The 21,444-nt window shown below is 38.7% G+C and overlaps 1 protein-coding gene across 1 annotated transcript in view; it reads left to right on the top strand.

The window, feature by feature from the left end:
• Positions 1 to 21,444, top strand: part of trpn1 (transient receptor potential cation channel, subfamily N, member 1) — a gene marked incomplete at its 5' end in the record, with an annotated part of 93,872 nt that overhangs the window by 35,703 nt on the left and 36,725 nt on the right. Inside the window, 6 exons of the mRNA XM_079828465.1 lie at positions 3,887 to 3,988; positions 4,674 to 4,772; positions 6,372 to 6,572; positions 9,240 to 9,341; positions 11,794 to 11,892; positions 21,294 to 21,422. Of these exons, the coding sequence (XP_079684591.1) occupies positions 3,887 to 3,988; positions 4,674 to 4,772; positions 6,372 to 6,572; positions 9,240 to 9,341; positions 11,794 to 11,892; positions 21,294 to 21,422 (732 nt within the window). The remainder of the gene's footprint in view (positions 1 to 3,886; positions 3,989 to 4,673; positions 4,773 to 6,371; positions 6,573 to 9,239; positions 9,342 to 11,793; positions 11,893 to 21,293; positions 21,423 to 21,444) is intronic.

Raw genomic sequence — 21,444 nt, 5'->3', positions numbered from 1 at the left:
CCGGGTAGGCGGCCCGCAGAGTTCAGGCGGCCGGGGAGGCGGCCCGCAGAGTTCAGGCGGCCCGCAGAGTTCAGGCGGCCGGGTAGGCGGCCCGCAGAGTTCAGGCGGCCGGGGAGGCGGCCCGCAGAGTTCAGGCGGCCCGCAGAGCTCAGGTGGCCCGCAGAGTTCAGGTGGCCGGGGAGACGGCCCGCAGAGTTCAGGCGGCCCGTAGAGTTCAGGCGGCCGGGGAGACGGCCCGCAGAGTTCAGGCGGCCCGCAGAGCTCAGGTGGCCCGCAGAGTTCAGGCGGCCGGGGAGACGGCCCGCAGAGTTCAGGCGGCCCGCAGAGCTCAGGTGGCCCGCAGAGCTCAGGTGGCCGGGGAGACGGCCCGCAGAGTTCAGGCGGCCCGCAGAGTTCAGGCGGCCGGGGGTGCTCGGGCAGAGCAGGGCGCCTGGGCGGCTCGGACAGAGCAGGACGCCGGGTCGGCACGGGCAGAGCAGGGCGTCTGGGTGGCACGGGCAGAGCAGGACGCCGGGTCGGAGCGGGCAGAGCAGGGCGCTGGGTCGGAGCGGGCAGAGCAGGGCGCCGGGTCGGAGCGGGCAGAGCAGGGCGCCGGGTCGGAGCGGGCAGAGCAGGGCGCCGGGTCGGAGCGGGCAGAGCAGGGCGCCGGGTCGGAGCGGGCAGAGCAGGGCGCCGGGTCGGAGCGGGCAGAGCAAGGTGCCGGGTCGGAGCGGGCAGAGCAAGGCGCCGGGTTGGAGCGGGCAGAGCAGGGCGCCGGGTCGGCGCGGGCAGAGCAGGGCGCCGGGTCGGCGTGGGCAGAGCAGGGCGTCTGGGCGGCGCAGACAGAGCAGGGCGCCGGGTCGGCGTGGGTGGAACACGGACCACCAGAACAGCCTTCCTCCTCCGTTTCGGAACAGGGACCACCGGAACATGGAGCACCGAAACACGGACCACCGGAATAAGGTCCACCGGACCACGATCCACCGGACCTGGGACCACCGGAACACGACCCACCGGACCTGGGACCACTGGAACAGGCATGGAGGGAGCCTTTCTCCTCCTCCTCCTCCTCCTCCGTTTTGGGACCACCGAAACAGGGACCAGCGGAACAGGGACCAGCGGAACAGGGACCAGCGGAACAGGGACCAGCGGAACAGGGACCACCGGGACTGGGACAATGGTCATTGGAGGGCTGGGGTCAAGATAGTCTATGAACTCCCAGAAGCCAAAAACCCCCATCCTCCCCATCTCCTCCGGAGTGAGGGGCATGTCCAGACAAAGATTAAAAACCTCCTTGGTCTCTGCCTCACTAAGGTCCAAGTGATCGATCTCAATGAGGAAGACCCGAGCAAACCTCCTCACATCAGCTCCCTGCTGACGTAGATAACGGGAGTTCACATACCACATAGCCTCTAGGTGGGTGACAGGTTCCATGGAGAGAAACAGAAAAAAGGGCAAAAAACAACTGCTGAGTCCTCTACTGGCGGTTATGTTCTGTCACGAACGCTATGGTGAAAAAAGGGGTGAGGACTCAAATGCAGGTGAACATGAATTTTATTAACCAAAGAAACATAAACACAAAACAAAAACCCACTATGGGGTAAAAATCAAACATCAAACAGAGACAAACCAGGGACCGAGATCAGGGACAAGAATCAGGAACCAGAATACCTCCACACGTAACATAGACAACATAACCGCACAGGACTGAAAATGGAAGGAGCCTAAATAGCAGACAAACAAGGCAGGTAACAAGGGACAACAGGTGGAACAAATTAACTAATAATCAGATAACGAGGGGTGGGGTCAAGACAGATGACAGGCGCACACAGGACAGAAATAAACCAAAACACCATGTGCTACACAGGACAAGACAGACATGTGACATACATCCATCCATGTATCCATCCATCCATTTATTCTTCTGCCCATTTATCCCATCCATTCATCTATCGGTCATCCATCCATCCATCCATACCTACATACATATATCCATCCATCCATTTATTCTTCTGCCCATTTATCCCATCCATTCATCTATCGGTCATCCATCCATCCATCCATACCTACATACATATATCCATCCATCCATTTATTCTTCTGCCCATTTATCCCATCCATTCATCTATCGGTCATCCATCCATCCATCCATACCTACATACATATATCCATCCATCCATTTATTCTTCTGTCCATCCATCCATGCATCCACTAATTTGTTCTTCTGCCCATCCATCCATCCATCCATTCATTCTTCTGTCCATCCATCCATCCACTAATTTGTTCTTCTGCCCATCCATCCATCCATTCATTCTTCTGCCCATTTATCCCATCCATTCATCTATCGGTCATCCATCCATCAATCCGTATATTATTCTACCAATTCATCCATCTATCCATCCACTAATTTGTTCTTCTGCCCATCCATTCATCCATTCATTCTTCTGTCCATTCATCCCATCCATTCATCTGTCTGTCCGTCCATCCATATATCCATCCAATCAATTTATTCTTCTTCCCATTCAACCCATCCATCTATCTGTCTATACATCCATCCATGTATCCATCCATCCATTTATTCTTCTTCCCATTCAACCCATCCATCTATCTGCCTATACATCCATCCATGTATCCATCCATCCATTTATTCTTCTGCCCATTTATCCCATCCATTCATCTATCAGTCATCCATCCATCCATCCATACCTACATGCATATATCCATCCATCCATTTATTCTTCTGCCCATTCATCCATCCATCCATCCATCCTTCCTTCAATATATCAATCCATCCATATATTCATCCATCCATCCATCCATATATCTATCCATCCATCCATATATCCATCCATCCATCCATACCTACATACATATATCCATCCATCCATTTATTTTTCTGCCCATTCATCCCTCCATCCATATATCATCCATCCATCCATCCATCAATATATCCATCCATATATCTATCCATCCATCCATATATCCATCCATCCATCCATCCATATATCTATCTATCCATCCATCAATATATCCATCCATCCATCAATATATCCATCCATCCATATATCCATACCTACATACATATATCCATCCATCCATTTATTCTTCTGCCCATCCATCCCATCCATCCATTCATCCATCCATCCATATATCTATCCATCCATCAATATATCCATCCATCCATCAATACATCCATCCATCCATATATCCATACCTACATACATATATCCATCCATCCATTTATTCTTCTGCCCATCCATCCCATCCATCCATTCATCCATCCATCCATATATCTATCCATCCATCAATATATCCATCCATCCATCAATATATCATCCATCCATCCATCCATCCATCCATCCATCCATCCATATATCCATTCATCTTATATCCATCCATCCATACCTACATACATATATCCATCCATCCATTTATTCTTCTGCCCATTCATCCCATTCATCCATCCATATATATATCCATCCATCCATCCATTCATCCATCCATATATCCATCCATCCATATATTCATCCATCATCCATATATCCATCCATATATCTATCCATCATCCATTCATCCATCCATCCATCCATCCATCCTTATATCCATCCATCCATGCATCCATCCATATATCCATCCATCCATCGATGCATCCATCCATATATCCATCCATCCATCGATGCATCCATCCATATATCTATCCATCCATCCATTCATCCATCCATCCTTATATCCATCCATCCATGCATCCATCCATATATCCATCCATCCATCGATGCATCCATCCATATATCCATCCATCCATGCATCCACCCACCCATATATCCATCCAGGCATCCATGATAGAGGTGTGTTTTTGTCATGCGGCTGTGGTTGATTTGTTCACTTCTTTCTCTCTCTTCTGTCTCAGATGGACAGATCTCCTCTACACATCGCTGCAGAGCAGGGACACACTAATGTCGTCGAGATCCTCACTGAGAAATTCAAGTCATGTGTGTTAGCAAGAACGAAGGTGACTCGCTTTATTTCTTATTGCTTATACATACTAAATGCATAGATAAATATTAAAAGTTGAGAATTAAAAACGGACACAAATGAGTCAATAGTTGTCCAACAGTAAGAGTACAGAGCTATGAAATGAATGTGGAGCATCTCAGATCATTTGATGAGAAATATTTGAGTTCATATTGAGGTCTTTGACTTTTGTTTGCGAACTTTGAGTGCAAATTGAAGCATAGTCTGAGACAATGTTGTGAAACTCTAGACAAGGTGCATATGATGAGATTAATGGGATCGATTTCTCAGGAGAAACATTTGAGAAGCAGGAGATTTCCATTTGTTTTCAAATGTAAGGATATTATTAATGTTAATGTGTGATTGCTGTCTGAGAAATGAAGAGATCTCATATGTTTCTCTCCTATAGTCTGGAACACTCTGTGTTATTTCCTTGTGTTGTAATCCGTGAACATGTTTCTAATGCATTTTCAAAACTCGTCTTAAAACTTATTTGTTTAGGCAGGCTTTTATGTGATTTTAATGTTATTGTCGTCAGTTCTGTATTGTCTTTATTGTTTGATGAAACTTTTATCTTTTGTGTGAACTTTGTAATGTGTCCTTGAGTGTCATGAAAGGCGCCTATAAATAAAATGAATAATAATAATAATACTAATGAATCTCTCCCGGATGATCCCATATAGGACGGCAACACACTTTTGCATATCGCGTCCCAATGCGGTCACCCTGCGACTGCTCTCGCGCTCCTGAGGAAAGGCGTCCTGTTGCACATGCCAAACAAGGTACTGAACACATCCGAGAAATTAGTTTGAATTAGTGTATTATCACAAGTGTGAAGGCCTAAAGATCCTATCTTGATCTGTAAACTCTGTTTTTTGCAGGGTTTGGTTAGATAAATAATAAACAATAATTGAATAAACATATTTATTAGGGCTGGGTATTGACACAAATTTCCCAATTCGATTCGATTTCGATTCACAAGCTTGCAATTCGATTCGATTCAATATGGATTATTTTGGATACATATCAGGTCCAATACATGGCAAATTTTCTCAAGGAAAACAAATCTCTTAACTAATATAAACTATGGGGGTCAGTTGTAGCCTACTATAATTTTGAAGGTAAAAAATTAAAATGAAAATATATATATTTTGAAATATAAACATTTAAATGGTGGCTGTCATAAAAACTTGCCAGATTTATTCATACATGCATTAAGTATTGAAGAACATAAAAAATTATAATGAGTATGTGATATGGGGCATATATTTAGCAAAATGCTCCTCTCTAGAGTAAATTTTTCTAGCTGACTAACGAGTTTATGGACACTGGATATGGTTTTTCTGAGGTAAATGTGACGTTACATGACATTGTTCAAGCTGTTTTACTGACGTCTTTCTGCAGTTGAAACACTGATTGAACGATTACATGAGACGTGAGACGGATTTCGGTAATCTTTTAACACTTTCAGATGCTCATTCATGTTTATTTCGCACTGTAACTGGTATTAATGGATTAGTTCACTTTTAAATCAACTTTTGCTGATAATTTACTCACCCCCATGTCCCCCCCCAAGGTTTTTGATGAAAAATACGAGCTTGGTCATAGACATATCGATCATAGAGTCCTCATTCTACTGATCCGTGCAAGCGCTAATGAGGCATCTACGTATACGTCTATGACCACACTCGTATTTTGACCTTACTTAGCGGAAGTTATGGCGGAGCTCAGAGACGATCACGTTCATCTGTTAAGAGGTAAAATAATAGCATAAATACTGCTGGGTTTCTGGCAGAAACTGATGTTTGTCTAGATAAGACCCTTATTCATCGTCTGGTGTCGTTTAAAGCCCTTTGAAGCTGCACTGAAACTGTCATTTGGACCTTGAACCGTTTGGAGCCCATTGAAGTCCATTATATGGAGAAAAACCCTGGAATGTTTTCATCAAAAACCTTCATTTCTTTTCGACTGCAGAAAGAAAGACATGGACATGGCACGGGGGTGAGTAAATTATCAGCAAAAGTTTATTTAAAAGTGAGCTAATACTTTAAGGCGGAAGAGAAGATCAGTTCATCCGCTTTTCTTGAGCTGCGCCAGAGCGATCTCAGGCCAATGGACGTAATTTGAAGTCTGAGACTTTGTGTCATATCAATAGTAACAAAGCACAAAGATTATTGCCGTTTATTGGATGGGAGGCGCGCTACAATGTTCTGTTCATTCATCTGAAAACAGGATGACTAATCAATTCTTGGGATTTAAGAATCGATATCGGTTCGTAAAAGTGAGAATCGACTCAATCGAGAAATCAATATTTTTACCCAGCCCTAATATTTATAAAATATATTCTTGTGCATAGTTGGATGTTGTGTAATTGTTGGCAGTCAGGGGCGGTTTGTCTTCACGCCGCGGCTAAAAGAGGACACACAGCTGTAGTGAAGGCTCTGCTCCTGAAGGGGGCGCATGTGGACGCCACCGCTAAAGACGGACAGACGGCTCTTCACATCGCCGTGGAGAACTGCAAGCCGCAGGTGGTGCAGATGTTACTGGGGTTCGGGGCACATGTGCAGCTCAGAGGAGGAAAGGTAACAAAAACACCTGCTCGGATCTGGTTTTCTATCAGAGTTCAGTGAGATGCTATTTAAAGGAACACAGACTTTTTGGGACTTTAGCTTATTCACCGTATGCCCCAGAGTTAGATAAGTCCATACACACCATTCTCATCTCTGTGCCATAACTCTGTCTGACACACTCACCGCTAGCCTAGCTTAGCACAAAGACTGGAGGTAAACAGCTCCAACTAGCCTAGCTTAGCACAAAGACTGGAGGTAAACGGCTCCAGCTAGCCTAGCTTAGCACAAAGACTGGAGGTAAACAGCTCCAACTAGCCTAGCTTAGCACAAAGACTGGAGGTAAACGGCTCCAGCTAGCCTAGCTTAGCACAAAGACTGGAGGTAAACGGCTCCAACTAGCCTAGCTTAGCACAAAGACTGGAGGTAAATGGCTCCAGCTAGCCTAGCTTAGCACAAAGACTGGAGGTAAACGGCTCCAGCTAGCCTAGCTTAGCACAAAGACTGGAGGTAAACCGCTCCAACTAGCCTAGCTTAGCACAAAGACTGGAGGTAAACAGCTCCAACTAGCCTAGCTTAGCACAAAGACTGGAGGTAAACGGCTCCAGCTAGCCTAGCTTAGCACAAAGACTGGAGGTAAACGGCTCCAGCTAGCCTAGCTTAGCACAAAGACTGGAGGTAAATAGCTCCAACTAGCCTAGCTTAGCACAAAGACTGGAGGTAAACAGCTCCAACTAGCCTAGCTTAGCACAAAGACTGGAGGTAAACGGCTCCAGCTAGCCTAGCTTAGCACAAAGACTGGAGGTAAACAGCTCCAACTAGCCTAGCTTAGCACAAAGACTGGAGGTAAACAGCTCCAACTAGCCTAGCTTAGCACAAAGACTGGAGGTAAACGGCTCCAGCTAGCCTAGCTTAGCACAAAGACTGGAGGTAAACGGCTCCAACTAGCCTAGCTTAGCACAAAGACTGGAGGTAAACGGCTCCAGCTAGCCTAGCTTAGCACAAAGACTGGAGGTAAACCCCTCCAACTAGCCTAGCTTAGCACAAAGACTGGAGGTAAACGGCTCCTACTAGCCTAGCTTAGCACAAAGACTGGAGGTAAACGGCTCCAGCTAGCCTAGCTTAGCACAAAGACTGGAGGTAAACCGCTCCAACTAGCCTAGCTTAGCACAAAGACTGGAGGTAAACGGCTCCAGCTAGCCTAGCTTAGCACAAAGACTGGAGGTAAATGGCTCCAGCTAGCCTAGCTTAGCACAAAGACTGGAGGTAAACGGCTCCAGCTAGCCTAGCTTAGCACAAAGACTGGAGGAACCGGCTCCAGCTAGCCTAGCTTAGCACAAAGACTGGAGGTAAACGGTTCCAACTAGCCTAGCACAGCTCCAACTAGCCTAGCTTAGCACAAAGACTGGAGGTAAACGGCTCCAAGTAGCCTACTGCTCAATAAGTGACAAAATAACGCCAACATTTTCATATTTACATGTTGTGATGTGTGTAGTTTAGTGCGTTAACGCGGGCGATTATTTTTTCAATTTAACGCATTAAAAATATTTTACGCAATTAATGCAGGGACCATTTTTATATACATTTTTGCCTAGCGTTACATTATATGATCATGCTTTTATTCATGTACATGCTTTTAAACCATCTAAGCGTGACAAGACCCAAGAGAACACGCTGTATGTCAATGTCCTGTGTGTGTGGCTGCGTCTCAATCAGATCCCTAGTTCAGTAGTCAGGGCACTAATCAGGGAGTCGGCCACATTCATGTACACGATATACAGATTCACCACCTAGGAAGCTAGGGAGCTAATCGAGGGACACCCCTCAAAGCCCTGACATACACACAACGCCAGTCTCCTGCTCACATCGAGTTCTCTTTCGCTCTTGAACAAACAATAACAACAACACAGAGAATTTTGCCAAAATGGCAGTTTTGTCAAGTATTCTCATATTAGGAGTCTTAAATTAGTTAAATAACGTTAAATAACAAGGAAAGTCAGATCCGTGTCCTGTCCGACAGCCGCCGTTCTTAAAGTGACAGAAGCACTGATGATGTCTATCATTAATGTTCATCAAAGAACTACGGGAACAGAGAAAATTGTAGCTTTAATGATGATCAATCTATATTTCATTTATGATTTATGCAGTTATGAAAGGTGTTTGATAACTATTACATTTCTGTATATGTCTAACAGGGAAGGCCACAGGTAAAAAATAACATTTATTATAATGGGGTTATGTAAAGATTGTTTTAAGTTCAATTAAATTAAAAGTTGTTTTTTTAAAGCCTAATAAATGTTGAAATTGGGAGCTTTCAGTTATACTGTAATGTAACGTCATTAATGTTTCATAGAGACATCAGTGATACTGGCCTTCATTCATAAAAACATGACAATACAACACATATTTAAAATATGCTATCTTTAAAAACATTTCTACATTAATTTGGAGAGTAACTGAAATGAATACAATATCAAAATATTAAAAACTTTTGATGATTCCCAGCACTAGCATAGTTACATTGTGTACTAAGCCCTCCATGAAAAAAACAATGGTTTTGCCTCTAGTGCCAATGAAAGTAGAAAGTAGATTTACAGCAAACTAAAGCAAACCCTTGGTTCATGTGTGTGTGTGTGTGTGTGTGTGTGTGTGTGTGTGTGTGTGTGTCCTCCTTCACCCCAGGCGCAGGAAACCCCTCTGCACATCGCAGCGAGAGTGAAGGAAGGTGTAAGAGCGGCCGAGATGCTTCTGAAGAGCGGCGCGGATGTGAACGCAGAGCAGGAGGTCGGTCAGAAGTAGGGCTGAACGATATATCGTTATCGTATCTATATCTAGATATGAACTTTCAAGATATTACTATCGAAAAAATCAACGATATAGACGATATAGATTCGCCCTCCGAGGAACCTCGGATTCAGGAGGAACAGTGTGGTTTTCGTCCTGGTCGCGGAACACTGGACCAGCTCTATACCCTTTACAGGGTGCTGGAGGGTTCATGGGAGTTTGCCCAACCAGTCCACATTTGTTTTGTGGATTTGGAGAAGGCATTCGACTGTGTCCCTCGCGGCGTCCTGTGGAGGGTGCTGGGGGAATATGGGGTCCGGGGTCCTTTGCTGAGGGCTGTCCGGTCCCTGTATGACCGAAGCAGGAGTTTGGTCCGCATTGCCGGCAGTAAGTCAGACTTGTTCCCGGTGCATGTTGGACTCCGGCAGGGCTGCCCTTTGTCGCCGGTTCTGTTCATAATTTTTATGGACAGAATTTCTAGGCGCAGCCAAGGGCCGGAGGGTGTCAGGTTTGGGGACCACACGGTTTCGTCTCTGCTCTTTGCGGATGACGTTGTCGTGTTGGCCCCTTCTAACCAGGACCTTCAGCATGCATTGGGACGGTTTGCAGCCGAGTGTGAAGCGGCTGGGATGGGGATCAGCACCTCCAAATCCGAGGCCATGGTCCTCAGTCGGAAAAGGGTGGCTTGCCCACTCCAGGTTGGTGGAGAGTTCCTGCCCCAAGTGGAGGAGTTTAAGTATCTAGGGGTCTTGTTCACGAGTGAGGGGAGGATGGAACGGGAGATTGACAGACGGATCGGTGCAGCTTCTGCAGTAATGCGGTCGATGTACCGGTCTGTCGTGGTGAAGAAAGAGCTAAGCCGTAAGGCGAAGCTCTCGATTTACCGGTCAATCTACGTTCCTACTCTCACCTATGGTCATGAGCTTTGGGTCATGACCGAAAGGACAAGATCCCGGATACAGGCGGCCGAAATGAGCTTTCTCCGCAGGGTGGCTGGGCGCTCCCTTAGAGATAGGGTGAGAAGCTCAGTCACTCGGGAGGAACTCGGAGTAGAGCCGCTGCTCCTCCACATCGAGAGGGGACAGCTGAGGTGGCTCGGGCATCTGTTCCGGATGCCTCCTGAACGCCTTCCCGGGAAGGTGTTTCGGGCATGTCCAACCGGGAGGAGGCCCCGGGGAAGACCGAGGACACGCTGGAGGGACTATGTCTCCCGGCTGGCCTTGGAACGCCTCGGTGTCCCCCCGGAAGAGCTAGAGGAAGTGTCTAGGGAGAGGGAAGTCTGGGCATCTCTGCTTAGACTGCTGCCCCCGCGACCCGGCCCCGGATAAGCGGAAGAAGATGGATGGATGGATGGAGATTCGCCCTCTCCGCGCTCGCCCTGCATACAACTCTGGCAGTCACATCAAACATCCGTTTTACGAGTGCCCTTGAATGCACCGCTAAAGCCAGCGCGCACACACTACAGGGACGTGGGAACTATATGTGAGAGGGGGGGCGGCGTTTCCATGGTGACACGTCATTGCTTGTCACATGACACACCGCAGCAACAACAGCGCTGAATGAATGATGATCTGCTTTTGTGTCATTTTTTCCTTATATTCAGAATATTCACAAAATGTGTTAGCTATGGCATGAAATATCTGATATTCCGATTGTCAAATACATGCAAGTGGAAGTATATTGTTGTTTATACACCTTTATAACAATGGCGTTTTTTGAGCTGTATGCGCGAAGGGCGCCGCCGGCTTAGTTTGTGCCGCAGACGCAGTTCAGAGAATCGGATCTGTTGGATTTACAACCTCTATGTTTACAACACGTGAATTCATCCACTTCTCCCGAAATACTTAAAAGTAAGTGGCTGGTGAACTGGGAATAGAATAGAGTAAACATTGAAGTTACTTACACAATGTGTATCTGATATGAATAAAACGTGTTGAATTATAATGGAAAGGATTATTATTACCTCTTCCATAGACATCAGTGTGTATTTTACAAACTCTAAATGTATAGTTTTTTTAGTACTTATGTGTTTGAAACCTAAAATAAACAGTATGTGGTTGAAAACACTGAAAAGTTGTGATATATGACAGCTCTGAGCGCGCCTGTCTCTGGCTAAATTCAACATTTGATCATGTGATGCACTTGATCATCCGCTCCAGGGCCAGCCTAGACTGATTACACCTGTGATCGTACGTGCCAAAGGCTTAAAAAGAAAACATTTTCTGACACAAATTTTTGAAATGTAGGCTTAAATCAAACACATTTTAATTCAGATTCTGGTTTTCACCGAACACGTAGTCATATCGTATTGTATCGATATCGAGATATCTGGCATGAAAATCGAGATATGAAATGTTGTCCATATCGTTCAGCCCTAGTCAGAAGGGGGCAGCACTGGGTCACTGGATGTCCTGTAACATGGCACTGAAACAGTGTTTTCCTCTCCTATCAGAACGGAGAGACCGCTCTGCATGTAGCCGCGCGTCACGGCGCTCTGGAGATGATGCGAGCGCTGATCCAGGAGGGCGGGGACGTCACCTGGAAATCAAAGGTACGTTACCAAACATCCTTCCTGGAGAGATCTAATGGTGAGTGTGGCGAGGTGGGCGAGCGAGCGAGGACCAGGGGCCCGTTCTTCGTACCTCGCTTAATACATCTAAGATGATTTGACAGATCCCAGATCTTTTAATCGTGATAACTGATCTCTGGCTAATTTGGTTCTTCAAACGAATTTGCGGATTGGATTAAAATATCTGGATTAAATGATCTAAGATCACTGCACGTTCTTTTTTCCCTGAAGAGGGCAGATGCATCGATACTCGAAACCACGATCAGCAATGCAGCGATTGGCTGGCGTCAAGACAGCAACGTAATGACATCATATAATTAAAAAGACACCTGGCAAAAAACTTGACAAATTACACACAAAAAAACCCACGAATTTCTGAACCTTTATAAGGAAACAGCCAAACGACCAAACCAACATAAAAGTTATAATAGATAAATGATAAATGTTTTTTTTTTTAAAACATGATTACCAATTATTTATATTCACAATTTTATACATTATTTGTACACACTTTACATTTTTATTTCAATGTTGTAATTTAATTTTTAATTTAATTTGAAGCAGATTTGTAACGTGACAGTATTAAAGTTTCTTATGGATCAAGATCAAATTATCCTCTCTTGCGCTGCATCAAGCCATCCCATAATATCCGTCATCACTTAATGCACGGCTCAGAGTAACTGTACAGCATGTGTGTAAACCAATAAAAACAAAATTATATAAAGTAATTATACCATCACAAATAAATCGCTCAATCAAGTGGCTGTGTCTATAGTATTATACACAACATTATACATTCTCATATACATATACAATATAACGTTTTTATATTATTATTTAAAATTGTTATTATTGCCCCTGGTTGAGTAATGAACTCTTGTAATAAAGTAGCAGTGGCTGGGACAGATTTTAAGCATCACCTCAAGATGCAATCTAATCCTGTTCCCATGAAATCAGCCGCTCGCGAGCTGGTTTAAGCTTCCGGACCTGTTGCTATGACAGCAAGTCCAGGATGAGCGTCGAAGAACCAAACAATCCAAGATCATGCCAAATCATCAACAATCAAATCCGGCTAACCGAGTTAGCCACGTATGAAGAACGGACCCCAGGCCTAGATTTTATGTTATGTTTTGTTTGTTTTGTTATGTGTGTGCGCAGCAGTTGTCCGTGAGGGGCTGGCACTTTTACTTTCAGTTTCTTTATTTATTTATTAAAGTCTTTTGAATGTTAGCCGGTCATAATCTTCTTCCCATAACAAAGAAATGAATTACAATGAGACACTACAAGCAAAAATTAAACAATAAAATATTTATATAATAAAAACAATTGTTCAGTATTAGTTAATGATGGCTAATGCATTACATAATGTTCATACATGTAACCGATCAAAAATATGTAATCATAAAAAATATATATTAACACATTTTTTCTTTGGAAGCATTTTATAATGAGGTTGTATATATTAACATTAATGACAAACTTTTATTAATTTTGGGTAAATATATAATAAAAATATATAATAAAAATGGTCGTCATTTAATTATATATTAATAATAAAGTGTTGAATTTAATTTCTAAAGCACAAATCTGATATTAAAGGTATATATTCAGTGCTTAGCTTTTAATATCTGCTTTTTTTTAGACATTAAATTCAACACCCCCCAACATACACACACAAACACACACTTTTTAAACTTTTCTATCTATATCTATTTATCTATCTAACTATAATTTATTCGTTCTATCTATCATTCTATCTATCTATCGTTCTTCTATCGTGCTACCTATCTATCTATCTATCTATCTATCTATCTATCTATCTATCTATCTATCTATCTATCTATCTATCTATCTATCTATCTATCTATCTATCTATCTATCTATCTATCTATCTATCTATCTATCTATCGTGCTATCTATCTATCTATCTATCTATCTATCTATCTATCTATCTATCTATCTATCTATCTATCTATCTATCTATCTATCTATATATCTATATATCTATCTATCGTTCTTCTATCGTGTTATCTATCGTGTTATCTATCGTTCTATCATTTGTTTGTTCTATCTACCTATCGTTTGTTCGTTCTATCTATCATTCTATCTATCTATCGTTCTTCTATCGTGTTATCTATCGTGCTATCTACCGATCTATCTATCGTTCTATCGTTCTATCCATCTTGTTCTATCATTCATCTTTAATGCTATCTATCTATCTATCTATCTATCTATCTATCTATCTATCTATCTATCTATCTATCTATCTATCTATCTATCTATCTATCTATCTATCTATCTATCTATCTATCTATCTATCTATCTATCTATCTATCTATCTATCTATCTATCTATCTATCTTCTGTCGTGCTATCTATCGTGCTATCTATTTATCTCTCTATCTATCGTTCTTCTATCGTGTTATCTATCTATCGTGCTATCTATCTATCTATCTATCTATCTATCTATCTATCTATCTATCTATCTATCTATCTATCTATCTATCTATCTATCTATCTATCTATCTATCTATCTATCTATCTATCGTTCTTCTATCGTGTTATCTATCTATCTATCTATCTATCTATCTATCTATCTATCTATCTATCTATCTATCTATCTATCTATCTATCTATCTATCTATCTATCTATCTATCTATCTATCTATCTATCTATCTATCTATCTATCTATCTATCTATCTATCTATCTATCTATCTATCTATCTATCTATCGTAATATATATCGTGCTATCTATCTATCTATCTATCTATCTATCTATCTATCTATCTATCTATCTATCTATCTATCTATCTATCTATCTATCTATCTATCTATCTATCTATCTATCTATCTATCTATCTATCTATCGTTCTATCGTTCTATCTATCTATCGTTCTATCGTTCTATCTATCTATCGTTCTATCGTTCTATCTATCTATCGTTCTATCCATCTTGTTCTATCATTAATCTTTCATGCTATCTATCGCGCATCTATATATCTATCTATCGTTCTTCTGTCGTGCTATCTATCGTGCTATTTATCTATTGTGTTATCTATCTATCTATCTATCTATCTATCTATCTATCTATCTATCTATCTATCTATCTATCTATCTATCTATCTATCTATCTATCTATCTATCTATCTATCTATCTATCTATCTATCTATCTATCTATCTATCTATCTATCTATATATCTATATATCTATCTATCGTTCTTCTATCGTGTTATCTATCGTGTTATCTATCGTTCTATCATTTGTTTGTTCTATCTACCTATCGTTTGTTCGTTCTATCTATCATTCTATCTATCTATCGTTCTTCTATCGTGTTATCTATCGTGCTATCTACCGATCTATCTATCGTTCTATCGTTCTATCCATCTTGTTCTATCATTCATCTTTAATGCTATCTATCTATCTATCTATCTATCTATCTATCTATCTATCTATCTATCTATCTATCTATCTATCTATCTATCTATCTATATATATTAACATTAATGACAAACTTTTATTAATTTTGGGTAAATATATAATAAAAATATATAATAAAAATGGTCGTCATTTAATTATATATTAATAATAAAGTGTTGAATTTAATTTCTAAAGCACAAATCTGATATTAAAGGTATATATTCAGTGCTTAGCTTTTAATATCTGCTTTTTTTTAGACATTAAATTCAACACCCCCCAACATACACACACAAACACACACTTTTTAAACTTTTCTATCTATATCTATTTATCTATCTAACTATAATTTATTCGTTCTATCTATCATTCTATCTATCTATCGTTCTTCTATCGTGCTACCTATCTATCTATCTATCTATCTATCTATCTATCTATCTATCTATCTATCTATCTATCTATCTATCTATCTATCTATCTATCTATCTATCTATCTATCTATCTATCTATCTATCTATCTATCTATCTATCGTGCTATCTATCTATCTATCTATCTATCTATCTATCTATCTATCTATCTATCTATCTATCTATCTATATATCTATATATCTATCTATCGTTCTTCTATCGTGTTATCTATCGTGTTATCTATCGTTCTATCATTTGTTTGTTCTATCTACCTATCGTTTGTTCGTTCTATCTATCATTCTATCTATCTATCGTTCTTCTATCGTGTTATCTATCGTGCTATCTACCGATCTATCTATCGTTCTATCGTTCTATCCATCTTGTTCTATCATTCATCTTTAATGCTATCTATCTATCTATCTATCTATCTATCTATCTATCTATCTATCTATCTATCTATCTATCTATCTATCTATCTATCTATCTATCTATCTATCTATCTATCTATCTATCTATCTATCTATCTATCTATCTATCTATCTATCTATCTATCTATCTATCTATCTTCTGTCGTGCTATCTATCGTGCTATCTATTTATCTCTCTATCTATCGTTCTTCTATCGTGTTATCTATCTATCGTGCTATCTATCTATCTATCTATCTATCTATCTATCTATCTATCTATCTATCTATCTATCTATCTATCTATCTATCTATCTATCTATCTATCTATCTATCTATCTATCTATCTATCTATCTATCTATCTATCTATCGTAATATATATCGTGCTATCTATCTATCTATCTATCTATCTATCTATCTATCTATCTATCTATCTATCTATCTATCTATCTATCTATCTATCTATCTATCTATCTATCTATCTATCTATCTATCTATCTATCGTTCTATCGTTCTATCTATCTATCGTTCTATCGTTCTATCTATCTATCGTTCTATCGTTCTATCTATCTATCGTTCTATCCATCTTGTTCTATCATTAATCTTTCATGCTATCTATCGCGCATCTATATATCTATCTATCGTTCTTCTGTCGTGCTATCTATCGTGCTATTTATCTATTGTGTTATCTATCTATCTATCTATCTATCTATCTATCTATCTATCTATCTATCTATCTATCTATCTATCTATCTATCTATCTATCTATCTATCTATCTATCTATCTATCTATCTATCTATCTATCTATCTATCTATCTATCTATCTATCTATCTATCTATCTATATATCTATATATCTATCTATCGTTCTTCTATCGTGTTATCTATCGTGTTATCTATCGTTCTATCATTTGTTTGTTCTATCTACCTATCGTTTGTTCGTTCTATCTATCATTCTATCTATCTATCGTTCTTCTATCGTGTTATCTATCGTGCTATCTACCGATCTATCTATCGTTCTATCGTTCTATCCATCTTGTTCTATCATTCATCTTTAATGCTATCTATCTATCTATCTATCTATCTATCTATCTATCTATCTATCTATCTATCTATCTATCTATCTATCTATCTATCTATCTATCTATCTATCTATCTATCTATCTATCTATCTATCTATCTATCTATCTATCTATCTATCTATCTATCTATCTATCTTCTGTCGTGCTATCTATCGTGCTATCTATTTATCTCTCTATCTATCGTTCTTCTATCGTGTTATCTATCTATCGTGCTATCTATCTATCTATCTATCTATCTATCTATCTAATCTATCTATCTATCTATCTATCTATCTATCTATCTATCTATCTATCTATCTATCTATCTATCTATCTATCTATCTATCTATCTATCTATCTATCTATCTATCTATCTATCTATCTATCTATCTATCTATCGTTCTTCTATCGTGTTATCTATCTATCTATCTATCTATCTATCTATCTATCTATCTATCTATCTATCTATCTATCTATCTATCTATCTATCTATCTATCTATCTATCTATCTATCTATCTATCTATCTATCTATCTATCTATCTATCTATCTATCTATCTATCTATCGTAATATATATCGTGCTATCTATCTATCTATCTATCTATCTATCTATCTATCTATCTATCTATCTATCTATCTATCTATCTATCTATCTATCTATCTATCTATCTATCTATCTATCTATCTATCTATCTATCTATCTATCGTTCTATCGTTCTATCTATCTATCGTTCTATCGTTCTATCTATCTATCGTTCTATCGTTCTATCTATCTATCGTTCTATCCATCTTGTTCTATCATTAATCTTTCATGCTATCTATCGCGCATCTATATATCTATCTATCTATCTATCGTTCTTCTGTCGTGCTATCTATCGTGCTATTTATCTATTGTGTTATCTATCTATCTATCTATCTATCTATCTATCTATCTATCTATCTATCTATCTATCTATCTATCTATCTATCTATCTATCTATCTATCTATCTATCTATCTATCTATCTATCTATCTATCTATCTATCTATCTATCTATCTATCTATCTATCTATCTATCGTTCTATCTATCTATCGTTCTATCTATCGTTCTATCTATCTATCTATCTATCTATCGTTCTATCGTTCTATCTATCGTTTTATCTATCGTTTTATCTATCGTTCTATCTATCTATCTATCTATCTATCTATCTATCTATCTATCTATCTATCTATCTATCTATCTATCTATCTATCTATCGTTCTATCGTTCTATCGTTCTATCTATCTATCGTTCTATCCATCTTGTTCTATCATTAATCTTTCATGCTATCTATCCCGCATCTATATATCTATCTATCTATCTATCTATCTATCGTTCTTCTGTCGTGCTATCTATCGTGCTATTTATCTATTGTGTTATCTATCTATCTATCTATCTATCTATCTATCTATCTATCTATCTATCTATCTATCTATCTATCTATCTATCTATCTATCTATCTATCTATCTATCTATCTATCTATCTATCTATCTATCTATCTATCTATCTATCGTTCTTCTATCATGCTATCTATCGTTCTATCTATCGTTCTATCTATCGTTCTATCTATCTATCTATCTATCTATCGTTCTATCGTTCTATCTATCGTTTTATCTATCGTTTTATCTATCGTTCTATCTATCTATCTATCTATCTATCTATCTATCTATCTATCTATCTATCTATCTATCTATCTATCTATCTATCTATCTATCTATCTATCTATCTATCTATCTATCTATCTATCTATCTATCTATCTATCTATCTATCTATCTATCGTTCTTCTATCATGCTATCTATCGTTCTATCTATCTATCGTTCTATCCATCTTGTTCTATCATTAATCTTTCATGCTATCTATCGCGCATCTATCTATCTATCTATCTATCTATCTATCTATCTATCTATCTATCTATCTATCTATCTATCTATCTATCTATCTATCTATCTATCTATCTATCTATCTATCTATCTATCTATCTATCTATCTATCTATCTATCTATCTTCTGTCGTGCTATCTATCGTGCTATCTATTTATCTCTCTATCTATCGTTCTTCTATCGTGTTATCTATCTATCGTGCTATCTATCTATCTATCTATCTATCTATCTATCTAATCTATCTATCTATCTATCTATCTATCTATCTATCTATCTATCTATCTATCTATCTATCTATCTATCTATCTATCTATCTATCTATCTATCTATCTATCTATCTATCTATCTATCTATCGTTCTTCTATCGTGTTATCTATCTATCTATCTATCTATCTATCTATCTATCTATCTATCTATCTATCTATCTATCTATCTATCTATCTATCTATCTATCTATCTATCTATCTATCTATCTATCTATCTATCTATCTATCTATCTATCTATCTATCTATCGTAATATATATCGTGCTATCTATCTATCTATCTATCTATCTATCTATCTATCTATCTATCTATCTATCTATCTATCTATCTATCTATCTATCTATCTATCTATCTATCTATCTATCTATCTATCTATCGTTCTATCGTTCTATCTATCTATCGTTCTATCGTTCTATCTATCTATCGTTCTATCGTTCTATCTATCTATCGTTCTATCCATCTTGTTCTATCATTAATCTTTCATGCTATCTATCGCGCATCTATATATCTATCTATCTATCTATCGTTCTTTTGTCGTGCTATCTATCGTGCTATTTATCTATTGTGTTATCTTGTTATCTATCTATCTATCTATCTATCTATCTATCTATCTATCTATCTATCTATCTATCTATCTATCTATCTATCTATCTATCTATCTATCTATCTATCTATCTATCTATCTATCTATCTATCTATCTATCTATCTATCTATCTATCTATCTATCTATCTATCGTTCTATCTATCGTTCTATCTATCTATCTATCGTTCTATCTATCTATCGTTCTTCTATCATGCTATCTATCGTTCTATCTATCGTTCTATCTATCGTTCTATCTATCTATCTATCTATCGTTCTATCTATCGTTTTATCTATCGTTCTATCTATCTATCTATCTATCTATCTATCTATCTATCTATCTATCTATCTATCTATCTATCTATCTATCTATCTATCTATCTATCTATCTATCTATCTATCTATCTATCTATCTATCTATCTATCTATCTATCTATCTATCTATCTATCTATCTATCTATCTATCTATCTATCTATCGTTCTATCGTTCTATCGTTCTATCTATCTATCTATCTATCGTTCTATCCATCTTGTTCTATCATTAATCTTTCATGCTATCTATCCCGCATCTATATATCTATCTATCTATCTATCTATCTATCGTTCTTCTGTCGTGCTATCTATCGTGCTATTTATCTATTGTGTTATCTATCTATCTATCTATCTATCTATCTATCTATCTATCTATCTATCTATCTATCTATCTATCTATCTATCTATCTATCTATCTATCTATCTATCTATCTATCTATCTATCTATCTATCTATCTATCTATCTATCTATCTATCTATCTATCGTTCTTCTATCATGCTATCTATCGTTCTATCTATCGTTCTATCTATCGTTCTATCTATCTATCTATCTATCTATCGTTCTATCGTTCTATCTATCGTTTTATCTATCGTTTTATCTATCGTTCTATCTATCTATCTATCTATCTATCTATCTATCTATCTATCTATCTATCTATCTATCTATCTATCTATCTATCTATCTATCTATCGTTCTTCTATCATGCTATCTATCGTTCTATCTATCTATCGTTCTATCCATCTTGTTCTATCATTAATCTTTCATGCTATCTATCGCGCATCTATCTATCTATCTATCTATCTATCTATCTATCTATCTATCTATCTATCTATCTATCTATCTATCTATCTATCTATCTATCTATCTATTGTTCTTTTATCTATCTATCTATCTATCTATTGTTCTTTTATCTATCTATCTATCTATCTATTGTTCTTTTATCTATCTATCATTCTATCTATCGTTCTTTTATCTATCTATCATTCTATCTATTGTATTGTCTATCTATTGTTTTTTTATATCTGTGCTTCAGGTTGATGAAAACTCTCTCCATGTTGCGGTGCGTCACTGTCACGCTCATGTGGTGGAGGAGATCTTAAACTCTCTGACCAATGAGAGAAGCCGCCAGGAGGCGGAGCTCTGCGTCCATGAAGGGAACCAGGTCAGACTCAAAGATAAATGAA

Source organism: Gobio gobio (genome assembly GCF_949357685.1).
Source record: "Gobio gobio genome assembly, chromosome: 11".
Lineage (NCBI taxonomy): Eukaryota > Metazoa > Chordata > Actinopteri > Cypriniformes > Gobionidae > Gobio > Gobio gobio.
The sequence above is the reverse complement of the archived record's forward strand: the minus strand, read 5'-3'. Positions and strand labels throughout refer to the sequence as shown.